The 27857-nt window shown below is 35.9% G+C and overlaps 1 protein-coding gene across 1 annotated transcript in view; it reads left to right on the top strand.

The window, feature by feature from the left end:
• Plgrkt (plasminogen receptor with a C-terminal lysine) overlaps nt 1-19393 on the top strand; it is a 52165-nt gene extending 32772 nt beyond the window's left edge. The window contains exons 3-5 of the mRNA XM_005327957.5: nt 12391-12521; nt 13271-13380; nt 18998-19393. Coding sequence (XP_005328014.2) covers nt 12391-12521; nt 13271-13380; nt 18998-19119 — 363 coding nt within the window. The 3' untranslated portion in view covers nt 19120-19393. The remainder of the gene's footprint in view (nt 1-12390; nt 12522-13270; nt 13381-18997) is intronic.
• The last annotated feature ends 8464 nt before the right edge of the window (nt 19394-27857 follow it).

Below are 27857 nucleotides of genomic sequence, written 5' to 3'. Positions count from 1 at the left end.
CCCCACAATGCCATCAATCTCAATCTCCTTTGCCTCTACTTCTCTCTGATGGTTGCACCTTCTTGGAGTGGCCCTGGTTCAGTTTGCCATTGTCTTCTCAGCGAACAAGTTTTATGTCTAGGCAATCTTGTTCAGTCTCGTAATTCCAAATGTGTTCAAATTAATATTTATAACCTGAACTTTGACCATAACTACAGAGTGATCTATAAGATTGTCTACTTGACACTTCACCTAGATGCCCATAAACATCTCAGACTAACATGTCTAAAACACAATTCCTCATCCTTATTGAACTGAATCTGCTAATTCTGTGGTGTTCCCTAGTTCCATAAATGACACTATATGCTACTCTTTCTCTCCCATCCTTTTCTCCAGTCCATCACAAAATTAGTTTCAGTCCTAAATTCCAAACATATCCAGAACCTAACCACTTTTTACCACTTCTACTGCCATAGTTCTGCTCCATTCCCTGATGTCTTGTCTGGATTAATGTTATAGCCTCCTAATTGGTCTCCTTGTTTTTATCTTTGTCACTTTAAAAGTTCTTCTTTTCTTCTTATGCTAAGGTATGTTATACCTAACATAGACACAATGAAGTACATAAACATCAGACGTATAATTTGATAAATTTCTATTTATATCTATAAAATTACTACCCAGATCAGTAGATAGAACATTTTCAGCCCCTGGAAGACTTCCCCCTGCTTCTTCTCAGCTAACATCAACCAGGATCCAAGAACTGTAGAGGGAACTCTCCAAGATCTGAGACTATATCCTATTTGCAGGTTAGTAAGTTAGTCCTGCATAATTTTATGAATGCTGGCAGAAGTGACAGCAGTCCTGGGTCAGAAGAAGGACTTTATTACACATGTCAGTAGCAGTGTTGAATGTGTTAGCATTGCCTTGTATTGGTTCCCTGTGCCCTCAAGTCCCATGGGAGCTATGTGAACAGGGCCAGGAGACATGTGGATATGCAGTGGGCTCTATTACAGGAGATGGTGACTGAGCTAAAGGAACCCAAATGTTTTATAATGGACAATGATCTCGCCCATCTTTATCTCCTGAAACAGATGTTCTCTGTTTTCCAAGGCTATTTCTAAACAGCTTCCTTCAAAATACAATCTGGAAAAAAGGAAATTAATGCCTTTGCTCACAAGGCATACAGAAATGTGAGAGACCCTTTGAGAACTGCCTCTCAACAATGTCTTTTGAACAGTAGATCACAGATTTTGGCTGCCTTCCTCTCCCTTTGACCATCCCTTCCTTGTAAGATTTATATAAACAGACTCTGTTTTTCTGTTTTCTCTAGCACAAGCATATAGGTACTATTAAGACATCAATTAAGGTGTCTTTTTCAACCCAAATAATTTATATGAAAGGCCACAAAAATAACAAACATTAGGAGAGTATAAGTTTATACCAATTCAAAAAAAGGTATCATAATATTTATTTGCTGTCTTAAATTTTATAGGCTAGAGAAGCATTTATTGAGATATAACTATGAACTATTATAGAAATAATAATCACAATGTCACTTCTTTCCTCAAAACCTTCCACAAGCTTTTCATATCAGTAGGAATAAAACCTGGGACATTCATTTACAACAACCTATAAAATCCCATATGACCTGTTCTTCCTAGTCAAACCCCCATTTGACCTTATCTCACCTGTCTCCTCATCTCTGACCTTGTCTTCCCTCAGTTTGACTGTTTTTGTTATTATTAAGTAAAGGTTTGAGCAATACCAAATATCGGAGGAAAATTAACTCATTTATCAAAATTATTATATTGTGTTTATAAATTTAAGTACTACACCTTGGTGAATGGGGAAGAAATTCAAATTCATTAGGTACCTTCTGCGTGACAGAAGCTATGCAGAGTTCTTGTGCTGGAATCTGCACTCTGTTTCTTGTGGGGGCGGTGATGATTATATTCTGTGTGTTAGTGAAGAGTAGCCATGCATTTCTAACTCATGTCTCAACTTGGTACATTATGATCTTAGCTCTTTTTTCATGATGTGCTTACACATAGTCAGTCTTTCTTCATCTTACATCTGTACAGTTTGGTTTTCCTTCCACAGATGATTTGGACTAAACCAGTATGCTGTCTCCATAGTGAGTAAGAATTAATATGAAAATCAATCTCACTCTTTAGTAAGATTTTGACTTTCTCTGCTGGTTACAAGCCACTATCCAAATATATCATTGTCCTGGTGTGATTTCATTCTACTTCACATCCAGCCAATTCTCATAAAGTGTGGCATAGCATGCACTATTGACTTCCTCCTTCCTTGCTAACAGAACGTCTAAATAATGGGGAATATGAATTATTTTATCAATTTTACCTGAAATTTTATAGAAATTATTGTTTTACTCAGATATAATCGAACATTTATCCTATCTAGTTTTGCTCTGATCACCTGTACATTTTGTATGTCCTCAATTTCCTTTTCTCGTGTCTTGATAGTTTGCCATTCCTCAGAGTAGTGTCCTAGGGCCTTCACTTCTAGGGCTGCTTTAACAAACGTGGTGACTTTAAACAGCAGAAGTTTATTTTTTCACAGTTTTGGAGGCCAGAAGTCCAATGTGAAGGGGTGTCATCGTCATCAGGAGTATGTCCCTACAAGGGCTCTAGGGAGAATTGTTCTTTGCCTCTTCCCACTTCTGGTGGCCCCAAGTTTCTTTGGCTTGTGGTTGCTTCACTCCACTCTCTGCCTCCCTTTTCATATAACCTTCTCCTCCTCCTCCTCCATGTGTCTTTTGTAAGTATATTTGTCAATGAATTTAGAGCCCAATGGGATAATCCAGGATGCTTCGTCTCAAGATTCTTAATTACATCTGCAAAGATTTCTTTTCCACATAAGGTCACATTCTTAGATTCCAGGGATTAGGATGCACAGATATTTTTTTATTTCTTTGCTAGGGGCATTATTCAACCCAACACAGGGAGCTGATTCTTAATCTTCTTTCCTTCTTTTCCTAGATCCAGTTTCTCACCAGTTCCTACCCATTCTATACCTTTTGGAGCCCATCCTTTTCCCCCCATTTCTACCATCCTACTGTGGAAAACTTCCTAGTGGTCTGCCTGCACCCAGTTCTGTTCCCCTCTGTTCTATTCCCCACAGTGCAGCTAGCAAATATAATCACATCACTGTTGTTTTTGGTGGCTCCCCATGAAGTCCAACATTGTCAGCATGGCCTTGCAAATTGAAAGTAGGATCAGAGAAGCCCTCATGAGAAAATGCTATTTGGTGAAAACAGTGCCACCCAAGCCCTAGAGTTTTATTCTATTAAATAAGTTAATAGAATAGTACCTAGCACATAATAACTATAACATTCTATAAATATTAGCATTTTTTATATTGTTTTAAATCCCATGCCTACATTAAGAATGTATCAAAATTTATTGGACTATTTTGTTATTGATAGGTATTTAGATGGCCCCCATATTACAAATAATGCTAATACTGAAAAGTCTCATACAGATGTCTTTGATCAGATATACAAATATTTCAGTAGATACCTTCTTAACCTAAAATTACAGGAGAAGAAAGCCTAAGTATTTTGTCTTCTGGTGCTGCCAAATTGTCTTCAAAACTCCCATCCTCATCTGTGTCCCACTTGCAGTATTTGAGTGCCCTTTCATATTCTCTTACTAAGACAGAGTATTGCCAATTTGTATGTATATGATAAAAAATCAGATATGCATATTATATAAATTTTATTTTTCTGACTACTAATGAAGTTTTATATTTACTTTGTATTTTTTTCTGTGAAATGTTTATTTATATCTTTGCCCTTTTTTCTACTGTGTTAACTTCATCTTATTGATTTGCAGATTTATTATTTGCTAAGCTTCTTTTGTTTCTTATATATACATATATCTGATAAACTGAAAGTATGCATTTTATGTATGTATACATGAGTTTATATTTACATATATGCACACACATACACATATGTGGATATTAAGTGCTTGAAATATGACTAGGGCCACTGATAAACTTAATTTTTAATTTTAATGTACATACCTAGATATAGCTAATGTCTACCAAATTGAACATGTTTCCATAGTAACTCTGGATGTCTGGAAAGTAAGACAATTTTCAAAACTACCTTTTCTCTTCTTGTAAATTTTTCCTCTAGGTATATTTACAGTGAGCTTGTCAAGTTTATTAAGGTGATTTCTGACAGAATTCTGATTAGGATTTTTGTGGGTGTTACACAGTATTTGTATTATTGTATTACTGATTGATTTTTAATGGTTTTGGCACATAGGAAATCTTTAACTTTTGTCTGTTGATCTTACATTCATCCATCCTATGAAATTATCTTGTTGCTTCTAATAGTATTTTTGAAGTTAATTTTCTTGAATTCTTATAGGTAGACAATAATTACCCAGTTGTCATATTTTTTACTTTTACTGCACTACAATTAAAAAAGAAGGCCTGAGTTCTACTTTGAAGAATTTATTGGGACATTTTATTGTGGTATATTACAATGTTCTCTAAATATCTGTAAAGAATATTGTTCTATGTTTGTTGAGCATAACACATACACATGATTAAGCTTATTAATTTAATTGCTTAAACCCTCAATTTTCCTACATTTAAAAAATTAGATCTGTAAACTTGTAAAAGGGGTAGCTAAATTTTACCATTATTGTTAGTAACTTGTAAATTTTTCCTTTTTTAAAAATAGTTTTGCTTTATATATTCTAAAGCTACACTAAAGACTAAAACTTCTTTACTAATGTATCTTTTTTGTGTGTTTTAAAAAGTTTTTTTATTTGTTATTTTTAGTTATACATGACACTTTACTGTATTTTGACACATTATACATATATAGAGTATAACTTTCCAATTTTGTGGTTATACATGATATGGAGTTATGCTAGTCATATATTTGTATATGAACACAGGAAAGTTGATTCCAACTCATTCTACTGTCTTTCCCATTTCCATCCCTTCTCCCTTCCACTCCAGTGAATTTTTTGATTTATTGTATATGCTTTCTATAGTTTTACAGTGTACAGCTCAATTAATTTTTATAGATTCAACAAAACTGTAAGCCTCAGCTCGACCCCTTCTCATTCTTTCCTTTACGTAAGGATAACCTCTATCCTGACTCCCAGCAGCATAGTCTATTCGTTATCTTTACACATTGGATTCCTAGGTTTGTAGTGTATTATGCTGACTTCTTTTGTTTCAGCATTGATTGTAAGATTTTTTTATCTTGTGTACAGTGCCAGCAGCCCCCTTGTGGTCTACCTTAGTGGGACCTAGAACTGCAAGCCAGCTAGAGAAATCCTTTCCCTGAAGATAATTTCCCTTCAGGGATACATGCAGAAATAGGAAAAGCAGACTCTGATCATATGGATTACATTTTTTCTTCTGTCTTGAATAATTCCTTTTATCTTACACTTTTTTATGCATCTTGCTCCTTCTCTATTATACTCTTTGCTTCCATCAGAAGTCTGATAGCTACTGGTTGCCTGTTCACATGCATGATGAAAAACTAGGGAGATTAATGTAAGTAGCTAGCTCAGATTTTCTCTGCAGTCTGTGGGCTTTATGGAATGGGCAACATGGGATAACAAAAAAACTTTCCTTTAGGATGGATGAGCAAAAGTACCAATTTATAAAATAATAAATGGCAGGAGGATCAGGGAGGTAAGAGGTACTAGGGACTGATATGGAGCAATTTTCTTCCATGCATGTGTGATTATATCAAAATGAACCCCACTATTATGTTTAGCCTTCTAGCACTAATAAAAACTTTGAAAAAAAAACACCCTGCAGAGCAAAGATTGATACTTAGGTGGAGCATGGTGCCATATTTCAGGTCCCAGTGTTACTGCTTCTCTTTTTTTTTTCTCCCTTCTCTGTTGGAGTACACAATTGCCTCAAAAGAAGCTCTTCTCTCTTTGACCCCATATCCTAGAATGGAGCTTTCTCCAAGAAATGTTCCACTTTGGAGAAAAATTTGGCTGGGAACAAGCAGTCATATCTGTGTGTGTTGAAGGGGAAGGGTATCATTTGTCATTGCATAGGTAATCATTAAATTATGTCCCAAATTTAGAGCTTCTCCAGCCTTTTTACAGACAGACCTACTGGTCCTCCCCATAGCATTAGATTATAGTTTCTTCTCTGGAGTTACCATCCTTCTGATTGTATCTGCTTATCTATGGCCACACCCCCTGAACATGTCTGATCTTGACTGATTTCATCTACTTTATCTCTTTCAGAACTCAACATTTCTGGCTTGCTGATGTCATCCTTCCTTGTTTCCCAGTACAATTATGGATTTATACTTTAAAAAATGTTATTAGTCTATATATATGTATATATCAATATCAAAAAGTCACTACCATAAAGTCTCACTACCCAGTAATCCCTCCTACATTTCTTCTTTTTATTATCATTTTTATTATAAAGGAATGAAACAACTCATAAACAAAATTTATGTGATGCATATCTATAGAAAGAAGAAAATATTACCACAGTGCTACCCAAAACAGCCATGCTTACCATTTCTTCTTATTTTTTTCCTGTGCTACATTTATTTTTGTTTAGTTGTTATCATATTCTATACATTTTTGTATTAGGCCTTTTGAGCTGACACTGTCTTATCATTTTCTAGGATTGTAGACAGCCTTTACAATGTAGATCGTACAAAGCTTCAGCACATTTAATTGTATAAATATTGCACTACTTATTCACTTCCCTGTTGTCAGATGGAAAAATAGACATCTACTTCTCAGGAACCCTGGGTACAGATTCATTCTGAAATGTTGGCTTAGCAAATTTGTTTTCTTTCTTAAAAAAAAGGAAAAAGAAAGAAAGAAAAAACCCTGAATGTAATATTTTTGATTCATTCATGAACCAAAATTCTGTAAGAACAAGAGGGTCTATCTATAATCATAGTTCCCTTATACCCCTCTCCCCAGGTACCTGGTTCATCTCCTCAGATTCAACCACTATTACTAGTTTCTTAATAGTCTTTCAAAGGAAGTACATAGTTAGGCATATTGGAATGAGTGAATGAGTATGTGAGTGCACACAAATGACATGTGGTTGCATAGTATACCCTCTTTATACTTTACCTTTCCCATCTAACAATAACTTATAGATTTTGCCACATCAGAACATATAGCTACATATGAATAGTGATAATGATGATAAAAATAAAAACAAAAAAGAAAAGGAAAGGAAGAAGAGGAAAAACATACATTAGTGTTTACTGAGTATTAACCCTGCTGGAAAGTGAAATTACTAGATTGAAGAGAGGTGCATTTTAAATTTAGTTGCTTATAAAATCAACTTACTATTTCCAAATGATATTCTCATTAATAATAAAGTCTTCAGTATGCTGAAGTATGCTGAAATACCCCTTGAGATGTTTACCATGATTATCCACATTTATGATTAAACAGAGATACAGATAGATTAAGGGATTTGCCCAAAGGTGCAAAGCTAGTAAGTGGTAGTATCAGGACTCAAATGTAGTCAGTGTGACTGTGAGGCCTGCACTCAGCTTCTGCACCATGCCTCTTCCTTGTGCAACCATCACTAGCAAACATATTCAAAGCATACTCATTTTCCCTAACAGAAACTCTGTTCCCATTAAATTCTACTCCCCATTCCCCCCAGTCCCTGGAAATCACCATTGTACTCTGTCTCCATGAATTTTATTACTTATTTCATATATAAGTGGAATTATATAATATTTTTCCTTTTATGATGGCTTATTTTATTAAGCAGCATAGTGCATTCAAGGTTAATCCAGGTCAAAGAATGTTTCCGAATTTCCCCTCCCTTTTAAAACTAACTAATACTTCATTATACAGAAAGCCAAAGATATTTGAGATGACACTCATATACCCTGTCCATTCCACCTCTATTTTTGATATTGGTTCAATTTTTGCAAGTTTACTTATAGTAGACTGCAAGTTTGGGTTTAGAGCAGGCAGGCTTGGGTTTGAATCTCAGACCTGCACTTATTAACTGTAACCAAAGGGAAATCACTCTGCTCTTAAGTTACCTCAACTATAAACTGAGATAGTACCTTAAGTGTCAGGGAATAGGTTGTTCAACTTCCATTCCACTCAAACTCCCTTACAACATGCCTATCTAACAAAGACAGGTTTCCCAAACTCCTTTTCAGTGGGGTTTCACATCTGGCCTGATTCTTCAAGGGAGTTTATAAAGCCCTTAAGGAGACTTGGGAGGTGAAGGCACCATTGAAGGTGACATGGGAGGTGAAGTAGGTGAAATAGGTGGTGTAAAGGCTTTGAGAAGACATTGTGTCTTCTTGTAAGCACTGTAGTAGATGTGACTGGTATTTTGGGAGTCATGGATGTGGAGTTTCAGTGTTTGATCCTGAGCATCTGTGGAGATGGCAGAAGATGTGTGGTTCCCCCAGGGTAGTCCTAAGTTCTGAATAAATTTCTCCTGGTTATGTTCCTGAAAGTGTAGAATGCAAACTTATTTCCATGGCTCCCCCCCCCCAAACTCTTAAGCTTCCAAATATCCTATACTAATTTTGTTTTGTTTAAGCTAGTGGTAAGAGTGGATTCCATTGTCTGCAATTCAAAGACTAACCTAGGATTTTGGGGAAAAGTTTATATATGTAACTAGCACAGAATTTCACATACACTGTGACACAGATTTTTATTGTTTTTAAAAATATTTTAAAAATTTTCAGTGGGACTTTTATTTATGTATTTATAGTGCTGAGAATTGAACCCAGTGCCTCACACATGCTAGGCAAGCTCTGTGCCACTGAGCCTCAATCCTGGCCCATCAAAATTATCATTATTATTTAAAATTTTATCAAAGTATTATAATTATACATAACAGAGGATTCATCATGATATATTTGTACATGCACTTGGTATAAATTGGTCTACTTCATGCCTCCATTCCTCCCATTGCTCTCCACTTCTCCTTTCCCATTCCCTTTCTCTACACCACTGCTCTCTATTCTATTTTCATGAGGTCTCTTTCCCTTCCTTTTCCCTCTCTAGCTTCCCTATATGAGAGAAAACATACAAACACTGATTTTCCAAGCCTGACATATCACACTTAACATGGTGTTCCATCCAAGTGCATCCATTTTCCTGCAAAAGACATAATCTCATTCTTTTTTAATGGCTGAATAAAACTCCATGGAAGCCACATTATGATTTTTATGTGTATCAGTTGCCATAATAAATTAGAAACAAGCATCCTGGTTTGCTTAAGGGTTTTCTGATCTTTTTAAAAATTATATCTTGATTCTGTAACTCTTTGATGTATGGATTACAGAGTAGAGCTCTTAGCTTTGTACATTGTTGGAATTGACAGTAGAACATTAAATATTAAACTAAGAAGTCTGTACTCTTTCAAATGGGAGAGATCCAGGAGGAAAGAAAACATCCTTATGATTTTTACTTAAGTTCTAGAATTGTCTTAACCTCAGTTAATAGGGTTTATAACATACCAGATACTGTTTGGAGCTGAGGCTTTAAAGAGTTTTTGATAATGATTTAGAAGTTTTGGATTTTGGGGGAAAGTTTTAGTGGAGAGTAGTATTAGAAACTACATCTGAGTGTTGGGTGTGCTTGTTGGCAAAAGGCTGTGATCACTTCTGTGTCCTTCCAGTGACAGAACTAAGTTGGTGTTTATGATTACGCCAATTCATTTTGCATGCATATCTGTATTGTTATCTTTCCAAATGCATCCACATTAACCTAACCATGAGTTCAAACTGATGTCATGACTAATCCATGACCACATGATTTATTCTATCCTTTTCCCCTTGCTTGTTTAAAATCTCCAATAGTTAGAAACATGTCTCCCACTATCTGCCATCAACTTCCTTGTTTGTTCCTGTCCAGTAGATAGGTAAAACCGTTTCAGAATTGTTAACCTATACCCTGTGAGAAATAGTTTTACCAAATAGAGCACAATGCTCATGTTGTTCCTTTAATCTTAAGTTCTACAGTTTCTAGACAAAACACTATTTTCCAGGTTAGTTAGATCATTCCTTTCCTTCTATTCCTTCAGTGAGGCTATGTCACACATTTGTAATACGATCAGAGTATTTGGTCACAGTCTGTGTTCCATCTCGTATCCCATACTACTATTACTACTACTTCTTCTTCTCCTCCTCCTCCTCCTCCTCTTCCTCCTTCTTCTTCTTATTCTTTTTTGAGATACTTGGATGATTTATAAAATTTGTCTACACTGAGATTTGGTCTGTGATATAAAGCTGTATGCATTTGATAGTGTTGTATGTTCATTATAATAGTACAATTCTGGTTAGTTCTTCCACCCTTAAAACCCTCATAATTTTTGAGAGTTCCCAGGGCATTCGCTCCAGAATGTTAACTCAGCTTAATCTTTGGTAGAAAAAAACAAACAAACAAAAAAACAAAACCTAATCTGTGAGTTAGTTCTTTTCAGGCAATGCTTTTCAATCCTGGGTGCCCCCTGGAATTTCTGGACATCTTTTAAAAATACTTAGACCTGATTCTACCTTCAGATCCTGATTTAATGGGTCCCACCTGGTTTAATTGGTTTGGTATGTGAGTCTGGGCATTGGAACTTTGAAAAACTCCCCAGATGCTCATGGTGGTAAGCTACGGTTTAGAACTACTACTCTTGAGTTCTTCCATATCTTGTTTGATCCAAATGCCTTTTGATCAAAAACACCAATGATTGTTACATTTACATGACATTGAGAAATGGTATGAAATGTCATCTAAATTTTGTGAATAAGTAACACAGCAAGGGTGGATTTCATACACTAAATAATCATGAACACAAAACACATTATTTATTCTTTACTCTCTGAGCTCAAAATGAACCTCTATTTCTACTGATGAGGGCAACTGAATTTTGATAAGTCAAAGTGATTTAATTACTTCAATTTAAAACTCACTTCTCATATTGAATTTAGTTTGGCCCTCTCTCCTTCTCTGTTCATTTTTTTCCTTGGAACAATCTATGTTTGAGTTCAGATATTAGGGGAGGCATATCTGGTAGAAGCAGGCCTTTTTGCTGTTATTTTCTGTTTGATCAACCGGGGCAGTACCAGGTGATTTTCTCTGAGGGCATCTAGTCATGTTCCAGACTGGATTAGTCATCACCTTTACAGATTTGGGTGCTGTGAATCCTCTGAGATCCAGCTGTCTTCTCAGTCTCTAGCTTATAATCACTACCCAAGTATCTGTTTTGGGGTCCCATGGCAACTCTGATATGCCACCTGCCTTAACTTTTTGTATTTCTCCTGTGCCCCTCTCCAGGTGACATGGAAATCTTGCAGACTTTCTCCACACCCCTTGATAACTGAGAGAGACTATGCTTGGATATGCCCCAGAACCATTGCTACCCTACTGTAGCTGGTCCCCTCTAAGAATTCTCAATAGGAGGCAGGGCCACAAATCCTTTTTTTTGGGAACTCCAAGTCTATCTAAGGTTTGCTTTACATTTCCTGGTACTTTAACTTCCAAGAAACCCCAAATAGCTAAGACTTATCTTACATGGAAACTCTCATTCTCCTCTCTCAGTTCCTACCCACTATACAAAGAGGGAATGGTGAGGAAACTGAGTCATGTTATTACTCTTTCATCATAAAACCTAGACTTTCTGTCCTCCAGAGTTACTAATGATATGCAGTCCCAATATTTTAGGATTAAAAAGCCAAAGGGAGAACAATACTTTTGTCTCTCCAGAGTCAGATTCTCTTCAAATAATAGGCTTGGGCTTTCAGTCTGTTACTTCTTTGTGTATTTCCTAAAAATGCACTCTGATATTCAGACTACTGTGTTCTGAGCTATTATTTGCTTTATGTTCCAAAGCAGCAAAAGGCACTGACTAAATTGGCAAAGAACTTGACACAAGAAAAAAAAAGAGGCAAAGAAAAATCTCCACTGATGTCCCCAAGTAGCACCTCTTTATCTTCATGTCACATTGTGATATGGATCTGATGCTCAAAGTGAATCTCAGTCTGTAGTTGGATGGATTTGGAAGGCAAAATTAGTTTCATGCAAGTGGTAACAATAAAGCCAAATAAGATGTATCTATGTTTAAAAATCCATAGATCTTTCCTCACATATAATAGAAAAAGTTGAACATATATTTGAGGCTTGGACCAAATGCAATCAAGACCTCAGAAAGCAAACATGGAATATCAATATCTATTCTGTATATATTCCAAAATTTCACAGTCAAAGTTAACAGTTGGAGATCAGTGTCCAGAGGGACTTTAGTCAAAGTTTATTGAGATTAAAAAAAAAAAGGACTCAAAACAATTAAGAATGAAAATCCACTGGAAAACCAGATTATCAACTCTGTGTTTAGATTCAAAGACAAGTAATCACAGATTGTCTTTCATTTTGTCCTCAGCTGGAAAGGCAGCTAACGTTGCAGAATGAAATGAGGGAAAGACAAATGGCCATACAGGTTGCTTGGTCTCGGGAATTCCTCAAATATTTTGGAACATTTTATGGCATTTCAACCATCTTTTTAACAGCTGGGTATGTTTTCTATTTACTTTAACATTTTTTTAAAAATAATCTACTTCTTTTGTCTTTAATCACATTAATTTGGCAAAAATAGGACTTTGGTCCAAACAGTGTACATGTAAACAAAAAAACCTCTTATTGATTAATCCTTGGTAGTAACTCTGTAGAACCATCCTAATAATAGTAAATCCTGCCTTTAGTTCCTTAGATTTCATCTGTCCTTTTCTCCACTTTGTAAATTAGGGAGAGGACTGACTTGACACCAAGATAGGGGGCCTTTGTGGGTTTATCTCTGCAGTCCCTGAATGGTAGCTCTTAATCTTCATCCATTTTAAAAACAGGAATTTGAGTGTCAAAGTCAAATAAAAATGAGCAGCTGATGGTGCATACCTGTAATTCCAGTGGCTCAAGAGGCTGAGACAGGAGGATTGCAAGTTCAAAGCCAGCCTTAGCAACTTAGCGAGACTCTAAGCAATCTAGCAAGACCCTGTCTCAATAATTAAAACAAACAAACAAAAACCAGGATGGGGATGTGGCTCAGTGGTTAATTGCCTTTGGGTTCAACCCTTGGTACTTAAAAAAAAAAAGAGGGGATTTGGGGTGAGGAAATTCTTATTTCCCTACAAGATTTAAATGAATTAAATAACTTTTGCCATAGAGGGCATTCTTCCAGAAAGCAGGTATCTTTTTTTCTTCAAGTATGGATCTATGTATTTACAGGTTATTCCTTGATAATGTTTTTTTTTTCATTCTTGAAACAGAGCAATAAAACAAAAGAAGCCAGCCTTCCTCTTCCCTATAGTTCCATTAAGCTTCGTCTTCATCTATCAGTATGACTTGGGCTATGGTACTCTTCTACAAAGAATGAAAGGTAAGTCTCTCAGCGATTCAGGAGGCTAAGACAGGAGGATCACAAGATTGAGGTTAACTGCAGCAATTCAGCAAGGCCCTAAGAGGCTTACCAAGACCTTGTCTCAAAATAAAAAATAAAAAAAGGGCTGTGGATGTACATCAGTGGTAAATCACCCCTGGGTTCAATCCCCAGTACATATCTACTTATTAAAACTTTCATTTTAGTGACATCCCAGTGGTAGCATAAGGTAAGTCATAGTGGGAGTATTTACACCATGGAAAACCTTAAATGCCAAGTCAAGGCTTAAATTTTTATTTTGTTGATCTTCTATATCAGGGGTTGGTCTAGCTCACTATTTTTGACAATAAAGTTTTACTGAAACAAATCCGTGCCTATTTATTTTTTCATTATCTGTGACTATTTTCTCATGACTATGAAATAGCTGAGTCATTGAAATGGAGACATTTGAACTCATAAGCCTAAATGTTTTACCCTTCAAGAAAGTTTGCCAACCCATAGTCTAGACTTCAGAAATAGATGAAAAAAAAATTGCCAAATAACAGTAGTGATTAAGCTAAATTTTTGTATCTGTAGCCATTTTTTTTTGGTCAGCTTTTTAGCTGCTGTGACTAAAAGATCTGACTGGAACAATTATAAAGAAAGAAAAGTTTATTGAGGGTTCACAGTATCAGAATTCTCAGTCCATAAAAGGCTGGCTCAATTCCTCAGGGATTGAGGTGAAGCAGAACATCCTGGCAAAAGAGTGTGGGAGAGGGAAGCTGTTCACATGATGATCAGAAAGGAGAGAGAGAGAGAGAGAAAGAGAGAGAGAGAGAGAGAGAGAGAGAGAGAGAGAGAGAGAGAGAGAGAGAGAGAGATAGAGAGATAGAGAGATAGATATCTCTACTTGCCAAATACAAATATCTGCCCCAAAGCCATGTTCCAGTTCCTACCTCCTCCAGCCGTACCCCACTTGCCTTCAGTTACCACTAAATTAATGTCATCGGGGGATTAATTCATTGATTAGGTTAAAGCTCTTGTAACCCAATTATTTCTTCTCTGACCTTCTTGCCTTTTCTTACATGTGAGTTTTTGGGGGACACCTCACATCCAAACTATAACATTCTGCTCCTGACCCCCAAAAGCTCATATTCATCTAACAATGCAAAATACATTTAGTCTATTCCCCCTAGACTCAACAGTCCCGAGACTGCTCAAAGTTCAAGGCTAAAGTTTCTTCTGAGACTCAGGGAAAACTTGCATTATGGGTTCCTATAAAAATCAAAACAATTTACAAGTAACCAATATATAATGGTACAGAGTAAACATTTCCATTCAGAAAAGTAGGGGCCTAGAAAGAAGGGATAGGACCAAAGCAAGACTGAAAGACAGCTGGGGAAATAAGTCCGGTAATTCTGTGTCTGGCAACTGGAGCCATGTCATTATGATGTTCTCTCCAAAGGGCTTGTGTAGATCATCTTCTGTGGCCCTGTTTGTTGAAGCCCAAGTGGCCTTTCTGTTTGCTTGTCTCACCTCTATTCCTGCAGCTTTCCCAAAATGACATCCCACATTACTGGCACTTCTTGGGGATCTCCACTGCAGCTTTGGGTTCCTCCTCAAATCTCTACACATTGCCCTCTCAGGGAGTGCTTGCAGGACTATGACCCTGCTGCACTTTGCCTGGCCTCCAAGGCCTTCCTCTGAAGTCTCAGTGGAAGCCTCCATAACCCCCTAACTCCAACATCCTGTAATCCTGCAGAATCAGCACCATGGGTTGATACCAAGGTCTGCCACCATCTCGAGCAGTAGCCAAGTCTCCAGGGACCTTGGCTACAGCAGCCTCTGAGTTCCTGGGTAGCTGAGCATGTTGAAAAAAACTTCCTAGGCCACCTTGTGCAAGAAAGGTATTCCACTGGTCTTATCTCAAGAGAATTTTTACTTTTTCTCCCTTGATCTTGAGATGGATGTAGTCTTACCAGCTCCTGAGATCCCCTCAAGCTTTCTCATTGTCTCTGGGCAAGGTCTCTAGCATTTCTTTAGTGGTAGTAAGATCTGCAACTTCCTTAGTCCCAGTTTTTCTCCTGCCTTTCAAGTCCAAGTTTTTCAAATCTTTCTGCTCTGATTTTTGCTCCAGATTATCATAGTAAATTTGGCTAAAAAATGACGAGCCTGTGTCACCACCTGAGTGGTATGCTGTCTAGAAATATCTTCTGCCAGATTAGGAAGTCCATTGCTTTTGAAATCATCTTCCCAGAAAGTCTCTGGACATGGGCAAAATTCAGCCTACTTCTCAGTCAGACCATAACATGAATGGCCTCTACTCCAAATTTCAATAGTGTGTTCCTTTTCCTCTTGAGCCCTGTTTTCACTGTTCAGAGTCCTATTGGCATTCTGGTCTTCTGAGCTCCCACCAGAATTGTCCACTAACCTTTGCTTACAATAATCTAAAGCATTTCCAGCTTGCACTGCTAACCATCTCAGTATTCCTCATACCAATTCCAAAAGGCTCCAAATGCTGATGAACCACATGGTCAGGTTTGTCAGAGCAATGAACCCACTCTCGGGACCAATTTCTGTTTTATTCAGCTTTTTTGCTGCTGTGACTGAAAGACCTGACAAGAGCAATTTTAGAGAAAATTTTATTTATGGGCTCATGGTTTCAGAGGTCTCAATTCATAGACAGCAGACTCCATTCCTCAGGGCTTAAGGTGGACATTGGGGGCATGGCTTTAGGATATATATTTTGTATTTAGGGAGTAGAGTCTCTTGCTCTGCTTCTGATCATCATGTGAGCTGCTTCCCTCTGCCACACTCTTCTGCCATAATGTTTAGCTTCACCTTGAGCCCCGAGGAATGGAGTCTGCTATTAATAGATTGAGACCTCTGACACTGTGAGCCCTCAAATAAACTTTCCTTCCTCTAAAATTGTTCTTGTCAGCTCTTTCAGTCACAGCAGTGAAAAAGCTTACTAGCTCTTTTATATTGTGAGTAGTGTGAAAATGCAAGAAAATATTCTTCAAGTATTTAAAAACGATTATCTGATTTAGCAAAGTTGTTCACAACATTCTCAAATGAGTGAAGTTCCAATACAATCATCAATGTTTCACTTTTGTTCTACTCCTTAGTGTAAATGAAAACATCAATCATCATTCATGTTGAAATTATACTCTCTCATCAACTGCAAATATAGTTTAGTTATGGATTCAAGAGTTCCACAAAAATCAGCAAAAATATTCAGTGAGAATCAATTTGCTACATGAAATTTATGATCAAGAGTATTACATGTTTTATTATATGCTATATATATGTGAAATTTATAGTAAACAGTTTTATTTATTTATTTATTTATTTATTTTGAGAGCTGGTTGTTAAATACTCACTGCAATAACACTATTCTCACAGGATCCAGGCTCTTGCTACCTTAGAAGATGGTGCTGCTGCCAAAGAAGCCATTCCTGTTCTAGGGAGATAGGGTTGCCCATTAGTCTAGGACATAAATGTCTCCCAAATTCCTACCACTTCTCTGAGATTCACACTCTAATAAAGATTCCTGTGTCCCTTCTTATTAATCCTTCAATACAGAGCACATTGAACATGTGCTTTACCAATCTGTGTTGTCCTGGGCCATGAGCCTATCATCGTTCTATTATACTGGTTAGGTATGGCAAAGGAAGAGTTCTACACTCCTCTCCAGGTTTGGGAGTAAAGAGCAGAACATTTCATTCCCAGGCCTAGGGATATGGAGAGGTTCTTTAAAATTTCCATTTGAAAATGGAAATGCATTTTCCACACAGAAAAAAATGTTCATTTAGACTCAGGTACTATTGGTATCGTGGTTTAGCTGTATTGTGGGCTAAATAGTTTTTGTGGATAGCCTTGAAATTGATTGATAGCATTACTACTGTGTTGCATTCTGAGTTCCAAAAACACTAATTTATAAATTAACTTTTAGAATATAAACTCATTTTAAGATGGAAACAGTACACAACTTATTTACAAATATTAAATTTCATGTCCATCGCCTGCACAGTTTCATATTACTCATCTGCTTAAGAATTCATTAGTCTATGCTCAAAAATGCCTATTTACATGGAGAATAGAATTCTTAGTGTCTTGTAAAGGATGATATGTAATATTAAGGAATATCAATTCCACTGTATAGCATTCACTTGAACATATTATTAAAGGAAAGCAAGTTTTTTTTTTCTAGATACATTTGATTATCTGTTTGGAAATTAATTCTATCAATCAAAAATTTAAAATTTCAAGGCAAATTATGTGAGTTTCCTTTAAAAACATTACAGCTTTAGAATCCATCAGGAAACATCACAATAGAAAGTTGAGATTATGTATTTTCCCCTGCTAATAGTGATGATTGTAAAATATGCAATTCCTGCCTGACTGATCTTACATGGAAAACATCTAGTCTTTCTTCAAAGGCCAACTATTTATATATAATTTTATTATTATTTTTACTTGGTATTTAAAATTGAGGCAAAAAAGATGTTTGAAGATAGTTAAAATGTTCTTATAATTTGAAAATTGTAGCCTGCTTCATGGGTTTGGAGTACAATTAAGAAATGATAAATGAGTAAGGTCATGGATATGCTAAGTACCATGATTTTAAAATATACAATGTATAAATGAATACAAACATCAACCTATGCCCCTAAGTATGTACTTATAAATTGTCAATAGAAATTAATTAATTAATTAAATAGTGTATTAAAAGAGGAGTACGTATAACAAGCAGTTATCTTCATTCATATGCAGGGTTATAGAATATCAACAACAAATTCTTAAAATTTCTTGTTAATTGTTTTCAGTAATAAAAGCAAATGTCACTGGGCCCAAGAAATTACTACATTGTTTAGTTCTTGTTTGAAAGAGGAATTATTTATAAAAAAGGTATGTACACCAGGCACAGTGGCACATGTCTATAATCCCAGAAGCTTGGGCAGCTGAGGCAGGAGGATCGCAAGTTCAAAGCCAGCCTCAGCAATTTAGTGAGGTCTTAAGAAACTTAGTAAGACCCTGTCTCAAAAAAAAAATGTCTGGGAATGTATAAAAATAATGTAAATGTGTGTGTATGCATGTTTACAGACTACGGAATATTTAGTATTATTTTGGGTGTTTGTGAGTGATTTCAGGTCAAAACATACCTTTCTTGAAAAATTTTTAGTAGAATTGACTTTCTTTCCTGTCACTTCATTTATATTAAGGGACAATAGGAATGACTGTAATTTTTGCATCTCATTTCATCGTAAAATGGAGAAATAACATAGAGTTCAGACACAATTAATACTGATGATCCTGACTTTGGTTCAAGGAAAGAAATATTGCTCATCTTCGTGTTCTTTCTCCTCTCATTTTCAAATGCTGTCTTGTTTCAAAAAAAATTCTGGTGTCTGATTGGTCTACAAGTTTCAGAATTCATCATTGTGTTTTCTCTGGTATGCACTAGTGCATTGTATTACTTCTGAGGAAAATGGGTGAAAAGTTTAACTGTGGGATATGAGGACATGGCCCCATATGGTGTTACAGCTTGTCATAGGAACACAGCAATCAGGCAATCTCACAACATGCTGATGACCACTTTGTCACCTTGCATATATCTACCTGTGCTTTGTTTAAGGTGAAGCTGAGGACATACTAGAAACAGAAAAGAGTATGCTGCAGCTGCCAAAAGGAATGATCACCTTTGAAAGCCTTGAAAAAGCCAGAAAGGAACAGAGTAAATTTCTCATGGACAAATGAAGCAGGGTTTACCCACTGACTCTCAAAGCACAGAATTGTTGGCTTGAATCATGGTTTTTCATAATTTTTTAAAATGCTCAAGATTTTGATATAATGGATTTTATTTTGAAATAATAAAATGCAAGATGAATTTTGTTGAAATATTTTAAAATAAAGTTTATAACATTCAACACAAAATCATGGGGGTACTCCAAAAAATTTTACATTTCATATATATGTGTGTTTTATAATTGTCTAAATAAAAAAATAATAAATTATACTGCCTGGAAGCAAATATCCTACTGCTTACATTTTTTTGGCACATAAACACTCTGCATCACATTCAACTGTTAAAGGTGATTCTTTTGTTTCAATTTATCAATAGTGCCCTGTTCCCATATAATAGCAAACAACCAATATCAATGACTAACATGTATACTGAACTTGCTATGGAGAGACTGTTTGGAGTGTTGTGTACATGTTCTTGTAATCATCCTAGTAAGTCCATGAGGTATCATTTTATGAATGTTGGAACTGGGGCAAAAAGAAGTGAAATTACTTGCTCAAGGTCATACATGGGTAGAGTTTGGATTTGAACCTCAATAGTTTGGCTACACTGTTTGTATTGGAAAAAACCTTGAAATAGTTAGGTCTTATATTGAACATGCAGAGAAGTGCTATGAAACACAAAATGTGGCAACATTCAAATAATGATTCAGAACATAGTTGAGAGAGGTAGAAGGAGGTTGATTGGAATGCTTACCTTTTAAATTTATTTTAATTAGCTATACATAACAGTAGAATGCATTTATGCACTTTGATGTACATGGATGGAATATACTTTCTCATTTTTTGATTGTACATGTTATAGAATCACATTGGTTAATTTGGATTTACTAGGGAACCTATACTTCTATTTGTACTATTCCTTCAGATGTATACCCTGCATATTACTCTCATTCCAATCGTATTTATTGAAGGCTACTGTGTGACCGGCACTGTAGTATGCATTGGAGCTATATCAGTGAAGAATAAGAGAACCCCACATCCTGGTTATATGAGTAAGTTCTGGAAAGGGGTGGGAGAACAAGGGAGGGCAGCAAACTAACATGAGATAAACAATGTTATTTTTTGTGGTGGTGAATGCTTCAAAGGAAATGGAACCAGATGCTAAGAGAATGATTGGGAGCATAGGGTAGGGCTTCTTTAGATCTGGAACTGCAGACACTGTGTCTCTGAAGTGGTGACATTTGAACTGTGACCCGAATGATGACTAAGCCAGTCTGTGAAGAGCAGAACAGGGTGTGGGGTCAGAGAAGGCATCTCTAGGCAAAGAGAAGAGCTATAGGAAAGGCTCTGAGACTCCATATGTCAAAAGAATGAAAGAAAGTCAGGGAGAGTAGCAAGTGATGAAATCTGAGGGTGGGAGCAAGTGTGAATGTGATGAGGACCCTATCTTTAAGGAGCTGATGACACATCAATGTTCTTGCAATTACAATTATGTTGTAATTGTAAGAGAACTTTAGGCCAAGTCTCAAAAGATGCATATACATTCTCCACAAAGAAAAAGAAAGTAGGATGAATGGGATCTCAGGAAAAGGAGCTTGAATAAGTGCAGGACCATGTGTGCAAAACTCAAAGGATCATTCTGCTGTCTGGGGCAAGTGACTTTTCAGCTGGGAAACTTTGTGTGTGTGTGTGTGTGTGTGTGTGTGTGTGTGTGTGTGTGTATGTGTATGTGTACTGGAGATTGAGCCTAGTGAAACTCATCACTGAACATTTCCAGCCCATTTTATCTTATATTTTGAGGCACGATCTTGCTAAATTGACCAGGCTCGACTTAAACTTGTTATCTCCCACATAGCTGGAAATGTGGGATACAACTGGCACATGTAGGAATTGAAAGAAATGAACCTAGTGACACAATTCAACTCCCGGAGGGCCTTGGATGTAACACCAAGAACTCCTGGACTCTAATTAGGGTGATTTGAGTGAAATAATCCAATTTTGGATTTTTACCAGGATTAGTGGATTGGAAGGGAAAAATCCTAGAGTTCAAGCAATGACATAAGATGGAGTGGTCCACTTGAGCATTGACCGGGGGTCCTTTATTAGGGGTTTGGCCTTGAGGATACTCTGAGGAAAAAGAAAGACGAACAGTGCTAGGAAACTAATTTGAAGTCATAGAGGGAGGAGAAAGCAATTTCCCATCATTTAATAATGGGTTAACTGGGTACCCTGAAGAACATGGGAACAAAGAAATGGTAGGAAGAATACTGGTGGCTAATGTGTGCCTAAAATGATTTGTAGACCACGTCAAAATCTGGATTTGTATTTTTCCCCCCTTAAGTTTAATCATGCTATCCAAACTTTCCTGATATACTCTAGCCAGGGCTCACCAAGTATAGTTTTGAGGCTCTTACAAGTATTGATCTGGCTAAAGACCTTACATGGGGTTTGTGCTGGTGTGCACCATAACTAGATCCTAGGTCCCCTAGGAACCACAGGCCATTCACTTGTATTGATTTATCTTGGCATCAAAACTGAGTTCATTCATAATTCTATCTCAAGAGAAGCACTAGTGATAAGCACACTCACACATGAATTTACGTTTTTTTTTTACTTTATTTTAATTAATTAATTAATTAATTTGGCATTGAGGATTGAACCCAGGACCAATCATCCTCAGATTATTCCATGAAATATAAAAGGAGGCAAGCTTCCAAACTGAAGGTAGTATCACCATGATACCAAAAGCAGACAAAAACACATTAAGGAAAGAAACCTTCAGCCCAATATCCCTGATGGATATAGATGCAAAAAATCTTAATAAAATACTGGAAAATTGCATACAAAACATAGTGGGGTTCATTGAGGGAATGCAAGATTGGTTCAATATACAAAAATCAATAAACATAATTTATCACATCTATAGACTTAAAGACAAAAATCACATTATCTCAATAGATGCAGAAAAAGCATTTGACAAAATATAGCATTGTTCACATTCAAAACACTACAGAAACTAGGGGTAGTAGAAACATACCTCAACATTGTAAAAGCTATATATGACAAACTCAAGGCTAACATCATTCTGAATGGAGAAAAATTAAAAGCATTCCTTCTAAAAACTGGAACAAGACAGGGATGTCCTCTAGCACTACTTCTATTCAACATATTCCTTGAAATTCTAGCTGGAGAAATTAGGCAGAAGAAAGAAATTAAATGGATGCAAATAGGAAAAGAAGAGCTCAAACTCTTCCTGTTTGTCATGACATGATTCTGTATTAGAAGATCCAAAAATCTCCATAAGAAAACTTTTAGAACTCATAAATGAATTCAACAAAGTTGAAGGATATAAAACTAGCACCCATAATTCCAATAATGTAGTATCTGAAAGAGAAATTAGGAAAACCATCTCATTCACAATCGCCTAAAAAAAAAACTTGCAAATCCATCTAATAAAAAATGTGGAGGACCTCTACAATAAAAAATACTTAACACTAAAGAAAGGAATTGAAGAAGACCTTAGAAGAACAAAAGATCTCCCATATTCATAGATAGGCAGAATTAATAATATGAAAATGGCCATATTCCAAAAGTGCTATAGACATTCAATGCAATTCCTATTAAAATTCCAATAAAGTCCTTCATAGAAATAGAAAAAGTAGTCATGAAATTCATTTCCAGAGAGTCCTACCCAGTTCTACCTCTTGACTTTTGACTGAGACCAGGATTGTATTAGACTTTAAGTTTCCAATGCACCTGGTAAAGATTGAAGGCAACTTTCATTCACTTTGGTTCATACTGACAATCTTGAGGTTCACATTTCCCTGAATTCTGGAATCTGGTCTATATAAGGGTCATAAAATAAGATCTACCCCTTCTCTTCAGGGTAACTTGTACTCTTATTATTGGCAAAAGGAGCCTTTTGGGTTTACAGATAACAGGTTTATTGCTGAGGAATTTAACATATTCTATTGACTTAAGCCAGGCAGGTAAAAATTGCTTTATTTTATTAATAAAATAAATGACAGAAGAATGCATTATAATTCTTATTACACATATATACCACAATTTTTCTTAATTCTGTATATAAAGTATGTTGACACCCAATTCATGTCTTCATACATGTACTTTGGATAATGATATCTATCACATTCCACCATCCTTGCTAATCACCTGCCCCTCCCTTTCCCTCCCACCCCTCTTCCCAATCTAGAATTCATCTATTCCTCCCATGCTCCACCTACCTATCCCACTATGAGTCAGCATAATATTTTTTAATTTTTTAAAATTTATTTATTTATTTATTTTACAGTAGAATGCATTTTTGACATATAGTATACAAATGGAGTACAACTTCTCATTCCTCTATCTGTATATGGTTCAGAGTTATTCTAGTAGTGTAATCATACATGTATATAGGGTAATAATGTCTGTTTCTGTCTACCATTCTTCCCATCCCCACAACCCCATCCCTTTCCTCATTCCCCCCTATACAAACCAATGAAGGAGCTGTGGTAAATTGCTTTTTAAAAGAAAGTATGTGGGATCAGCAGAATCAGCCTGGTTCATAGAATTATCCCCTTAACCTCATGTTCCTACAGTTCACATCTATTTATTTTCTATCAGTGGTGATGCTTACAAATCTGGAACAGTTAAATTCAAGTCTCAAGAGCTGGCAGCAACATTGTTGGGTGAGTGACTGAGGACTGTTTCTTTTGGGGTGGTTTCCACATGTCCTGGTTTCCTGATAGTCTGCATAGATCAACTCCTTCATTGAGTAAGACTTTTTTTTTAAAAACTGAAATTATCAGATTTTATTTAGCATGCCAGTACAATTAATTTTGATAATAAATTAATATGTACAGTTATAAAAATGTTTGTTGCTATGTATAAAGTATATCAGAATCCTTTAAACAGCCAACTTAATTTTCAAACTCAAAAAGTGGGGTAACATCAAGTTATTGATGAAAACTGGAGTTTACATTCCCTGTAATTCATGATTCAGACTGTTTTGAATTTATAAATGTTTTAACCACCTTTTTGATTCGAGCAATCTCCCTCTCATTCTGAAATGAGAACTAACAGCTGAAAACCTTCTGTGCCCAGTCAAAAGTGTCATGGGGTTAAATGATAGAGTGCTAATCTCAATTTGTTTTTTTCCTTAGAAGACTTAATTTGTGGACAAAACATTCTGTGGAATATATGTACAAGTCAATGGTTTAGAGATATTGATAGATTGAAATATTATAGGGAGGTTTGTGTAAGTTGATTATGTCATTGTGATTAACACTTACTGATTTATGTATATTGAACCATCCTGAATCTGTGAATGACCTTTTGTATAGGTTTGTAGATTTGATTTGATTTTCTAGTATTTTCTTGAGATAAGGATGGGTATCAGGGATATTGGCCTATAGTTCATTTTGTTTGTTGTGTTCTTGTCTCCTGTTGGTATCGGGGGATGATGTTCTAGTATAATGAGTTTGGAAGGTTTTTCTTTGTTTTAATTTTTTTGGAACTTAAAAATAGTTTGAGAAGAATGGGCATTCTTTCTTAAAATTTGGTTAACAGGTGCGGTGGCACATGCCTGTTATTTCAGTTTCTAGGGAGGCTGAGGCAGGAGGATTACAGGTTCAAGTCCAGCCTGAGCAAATTAGCAAGACGTTATCTCAGCACAGGCATTAAATGCATTAGATAAAATTCAACATCTCTTCATGATAACATCCCTGAATAAATTAAGTATAGAAAGAATGTACAACAGCACAAGGAAGGCTATATATGACAAAATCATAGGCAACTACATAGTGAATGGGAAAAGCTGCAAGCCTTTCCTTTAAGATCTGGAAAAATACAAGGATGTCCACTGTCACTGCTCTTAATCAATAGAGTACTGGAAGATTTAGCCAGAGCAATTGGAGTACAGAAAGAAATAAAAGAAATATGAATAGGAGGACAGGAGGTTAAATTATCTACTGTGGATGATATGATATAGGTATGGAAAAACCTGAAGACTCCACTAAAAAACTACAAGAAGTGATAAACAATTTCAGTAAAGAATACAATATCAACAAAAATCAGTAGCATTTTTATAAACCGTTCACAAATTTGCTAATGAGTAATCATGAAAATGACCCCATTATGTCAGCAACAAAAATACAAAAACAAAACTAAAAGAACCTAGGAATCAATTTATCTAAGGAAACAAAAGTCTTCTACAATGAAAATTACTGATGAAAGAAAGTGAAGATACCAAAAAGAAAAAAAAAAAGAAAAAAGAAAAAAGTGAAAAGTCCACCTATGTTCATGGATTGGAGGAATTAATACTGTTAAAATGTCCATACTACACTAAATGATTTAAGGTTCAATGCAATCTTCATTAGAAGACCAATGACATTCTTCACAGAACTAGAGAAAACAATCCCAAAATTCATATGGAAGCACAAATAGCTAAAGCAATCTCGAAAAAAAAAAAAAAAAGGACAAAGCTGGAGGCATTGTAGTATGTGATTTTAAGACGTACTACAGAACCACAGTAACCAGAATAGCACAGTGTTTGCATGAAAACAGACACATAGACCAACTGAATAGAATATATATCCCAGAAATATATAACCACCTCTGTGTACAACTAATTCTTGATAACAGTGCCAAGAACATACATTGGAAAACAGCTAGTCTCTTTAATAAATGTACTGGGGAAACAGCACAAGCCAAAGTTTTAAACTTGACCATTTTCTCACCTTCTTCAAAATTCAACTCAAAATGTATCAACTCCTAAAAATGAGACCAGTAACTATGAAACTACTATAAGAAAACATGGAAGGAATACTTCAAGACATTGGTATAATTAGTGATTTTTCAGATATGACCCCAAAACACAGGAAATAAAAGTAAAATAAACACATCATTATCAAACTGAGAAGCTTCTTTTCAGCAAAGGGAATACTCTTCACAGTTAAAAGAGAAGTAATAGAATGGAAAAATATTTTGCAAAGTATTCTTAGGACCAGGGATTAATAGCCAGGAGACAAAGAAACTCAAAAAAGTCAGTACCAGTGAAACCATCCATCTAAAAATGGGCATGTGACCTGGGTAAGTATTTCTCAAAAGAAGAAATGCAAATGACCAACAAATATATGAAAATGCCCAATATCATTAGTCATCAGAGAAATGGAGATAAAAACGACAATGAGATATCATCTTACCCCTGTCAGAATGGCAATGATCAAAAAGACAAACAAACAAACAAAAACAAAAAACATAGATTCTGGCAAGGGTGTGAAGTAAAAGAACTCTTACACATTGTTGTTGGGAATGTAAATTATATCCAGAAAAGTATGGAGGGTCCTGAAATAACTAGAATTGGGTCTACCATATAATCCAGCTGTCCCAAAAGAATAAAAAAGGAAAGGAGATCAGCATACCAAAAAGACTTCCAATCCAATGTTGACTGAGGGCCAATTTATAATAGCCCAGAAATAAACCTAACCTATGTGGTCACTGACTGATGAATGAACACACAGTAGAATATTTTTCCACCATAAAGATGAATAAAATCCTGTAATTTGTAGGAAACAGTGAGACTCGACAATCTCAATTTTTTTTTTTTTTTTGGTCCGGGGATTGAATTCAGGGACACTCAATCTCTGAGCTACATCCACAGCCATATTTTGCATTTTATTTAGAGACAGGGTCTCACTAAGTTGCTTAGTACTTTGGTGAACTCATAATCCTCCTGCCTCAGCCTCCCCAGCCGTTGAGATTTCAGGCATGTGACACTGTGTTGGCCTCCACACCATGAATTTTATTTAGTCAGGGATATACAAATTGAGGTTATACTCTCAGGTGAACTGTTCTGAGAGATAAAAATGAAAAAAAAGAGCAAAATTTTTTTTAGAATATTTTATATTTATTATTATATGATTTATATATATTGTATAATATTGATTTTAACATTATAATAACACATGTATAGGCTATTGATCACACATATTTATTATCATTCTATATCTCTGAAGTATAGATTTCTTTTTTCAAATTAATTTTTAAAATCTATATATGATTGCAGAATGCATTACAATTTTTACTACACATATAGCACAATTTTTCATATCTCTGGTTGTATACAAAGTATATTCACACCAATTTGTGTTTTCATACCTGAACTCTGAATAATAATGTCCATCACATTCCACCATCATTTCTAACCCCATGCCCCACTCCCCTACCCTCCCACCCCTCTCCTCTATCTAGAGTTTGTGTATTCCTCCAATGCTCTTCCTCCCTACCCAACTACGAATCAGCCTCCTTATATCAGAGAAAACATTCGGTGTTTGTTTTTTGGGGGGATTGGCTAACTTCACTTAGCATTATTTTCTCTAATTCCATCCATTTACCTACAAATGCCATGATTTTATTCTCTTTTATTGCTGAGTAATATTCCATTGAGTATATATGCCACATGTTTTTTATCCTTTCATCTATTGAAGGGCATCTAGGTTGGTTCCACAGTTTAGCTATTGTGAATTGTGCTGCTATAAACATTGATATGGCTGTGTCCCTGTAGTATGCTGTTTTTAAGTCCTTTGGGTATAGACTGAGGAGTGGGATAGCTGGGTCAAATGGTGGTTCCATTCCCAATTTTCCAAGAAATCTCCATACTGCTTTCCATATTGGCTACACCAATTTGCAGTCCCACCAGCAATGTATGAGTGTACCTTTTCCCCCACATCCTAATAGACATATAAGAA

This window comes from Ictidomys tridecemlineatus, chromosome 4 (genome assembly GCF_052094955.1).
Source record: "Ictidomys tridecemlineatus isolate mIctTri1 chromosome 4, mIctTri1.hap1, whole genome shotgun sequence".
NCBI classification, from domain to species: Eukaryota; Metazoa; Chordata; class Mammalia; order Rodentia; family Sciuridae; genus Ictidomys; species Ictidomys tridecemlineatus.
This window is presented reverse-complemented; position numbering and strand designations above follow the sequence as displayed.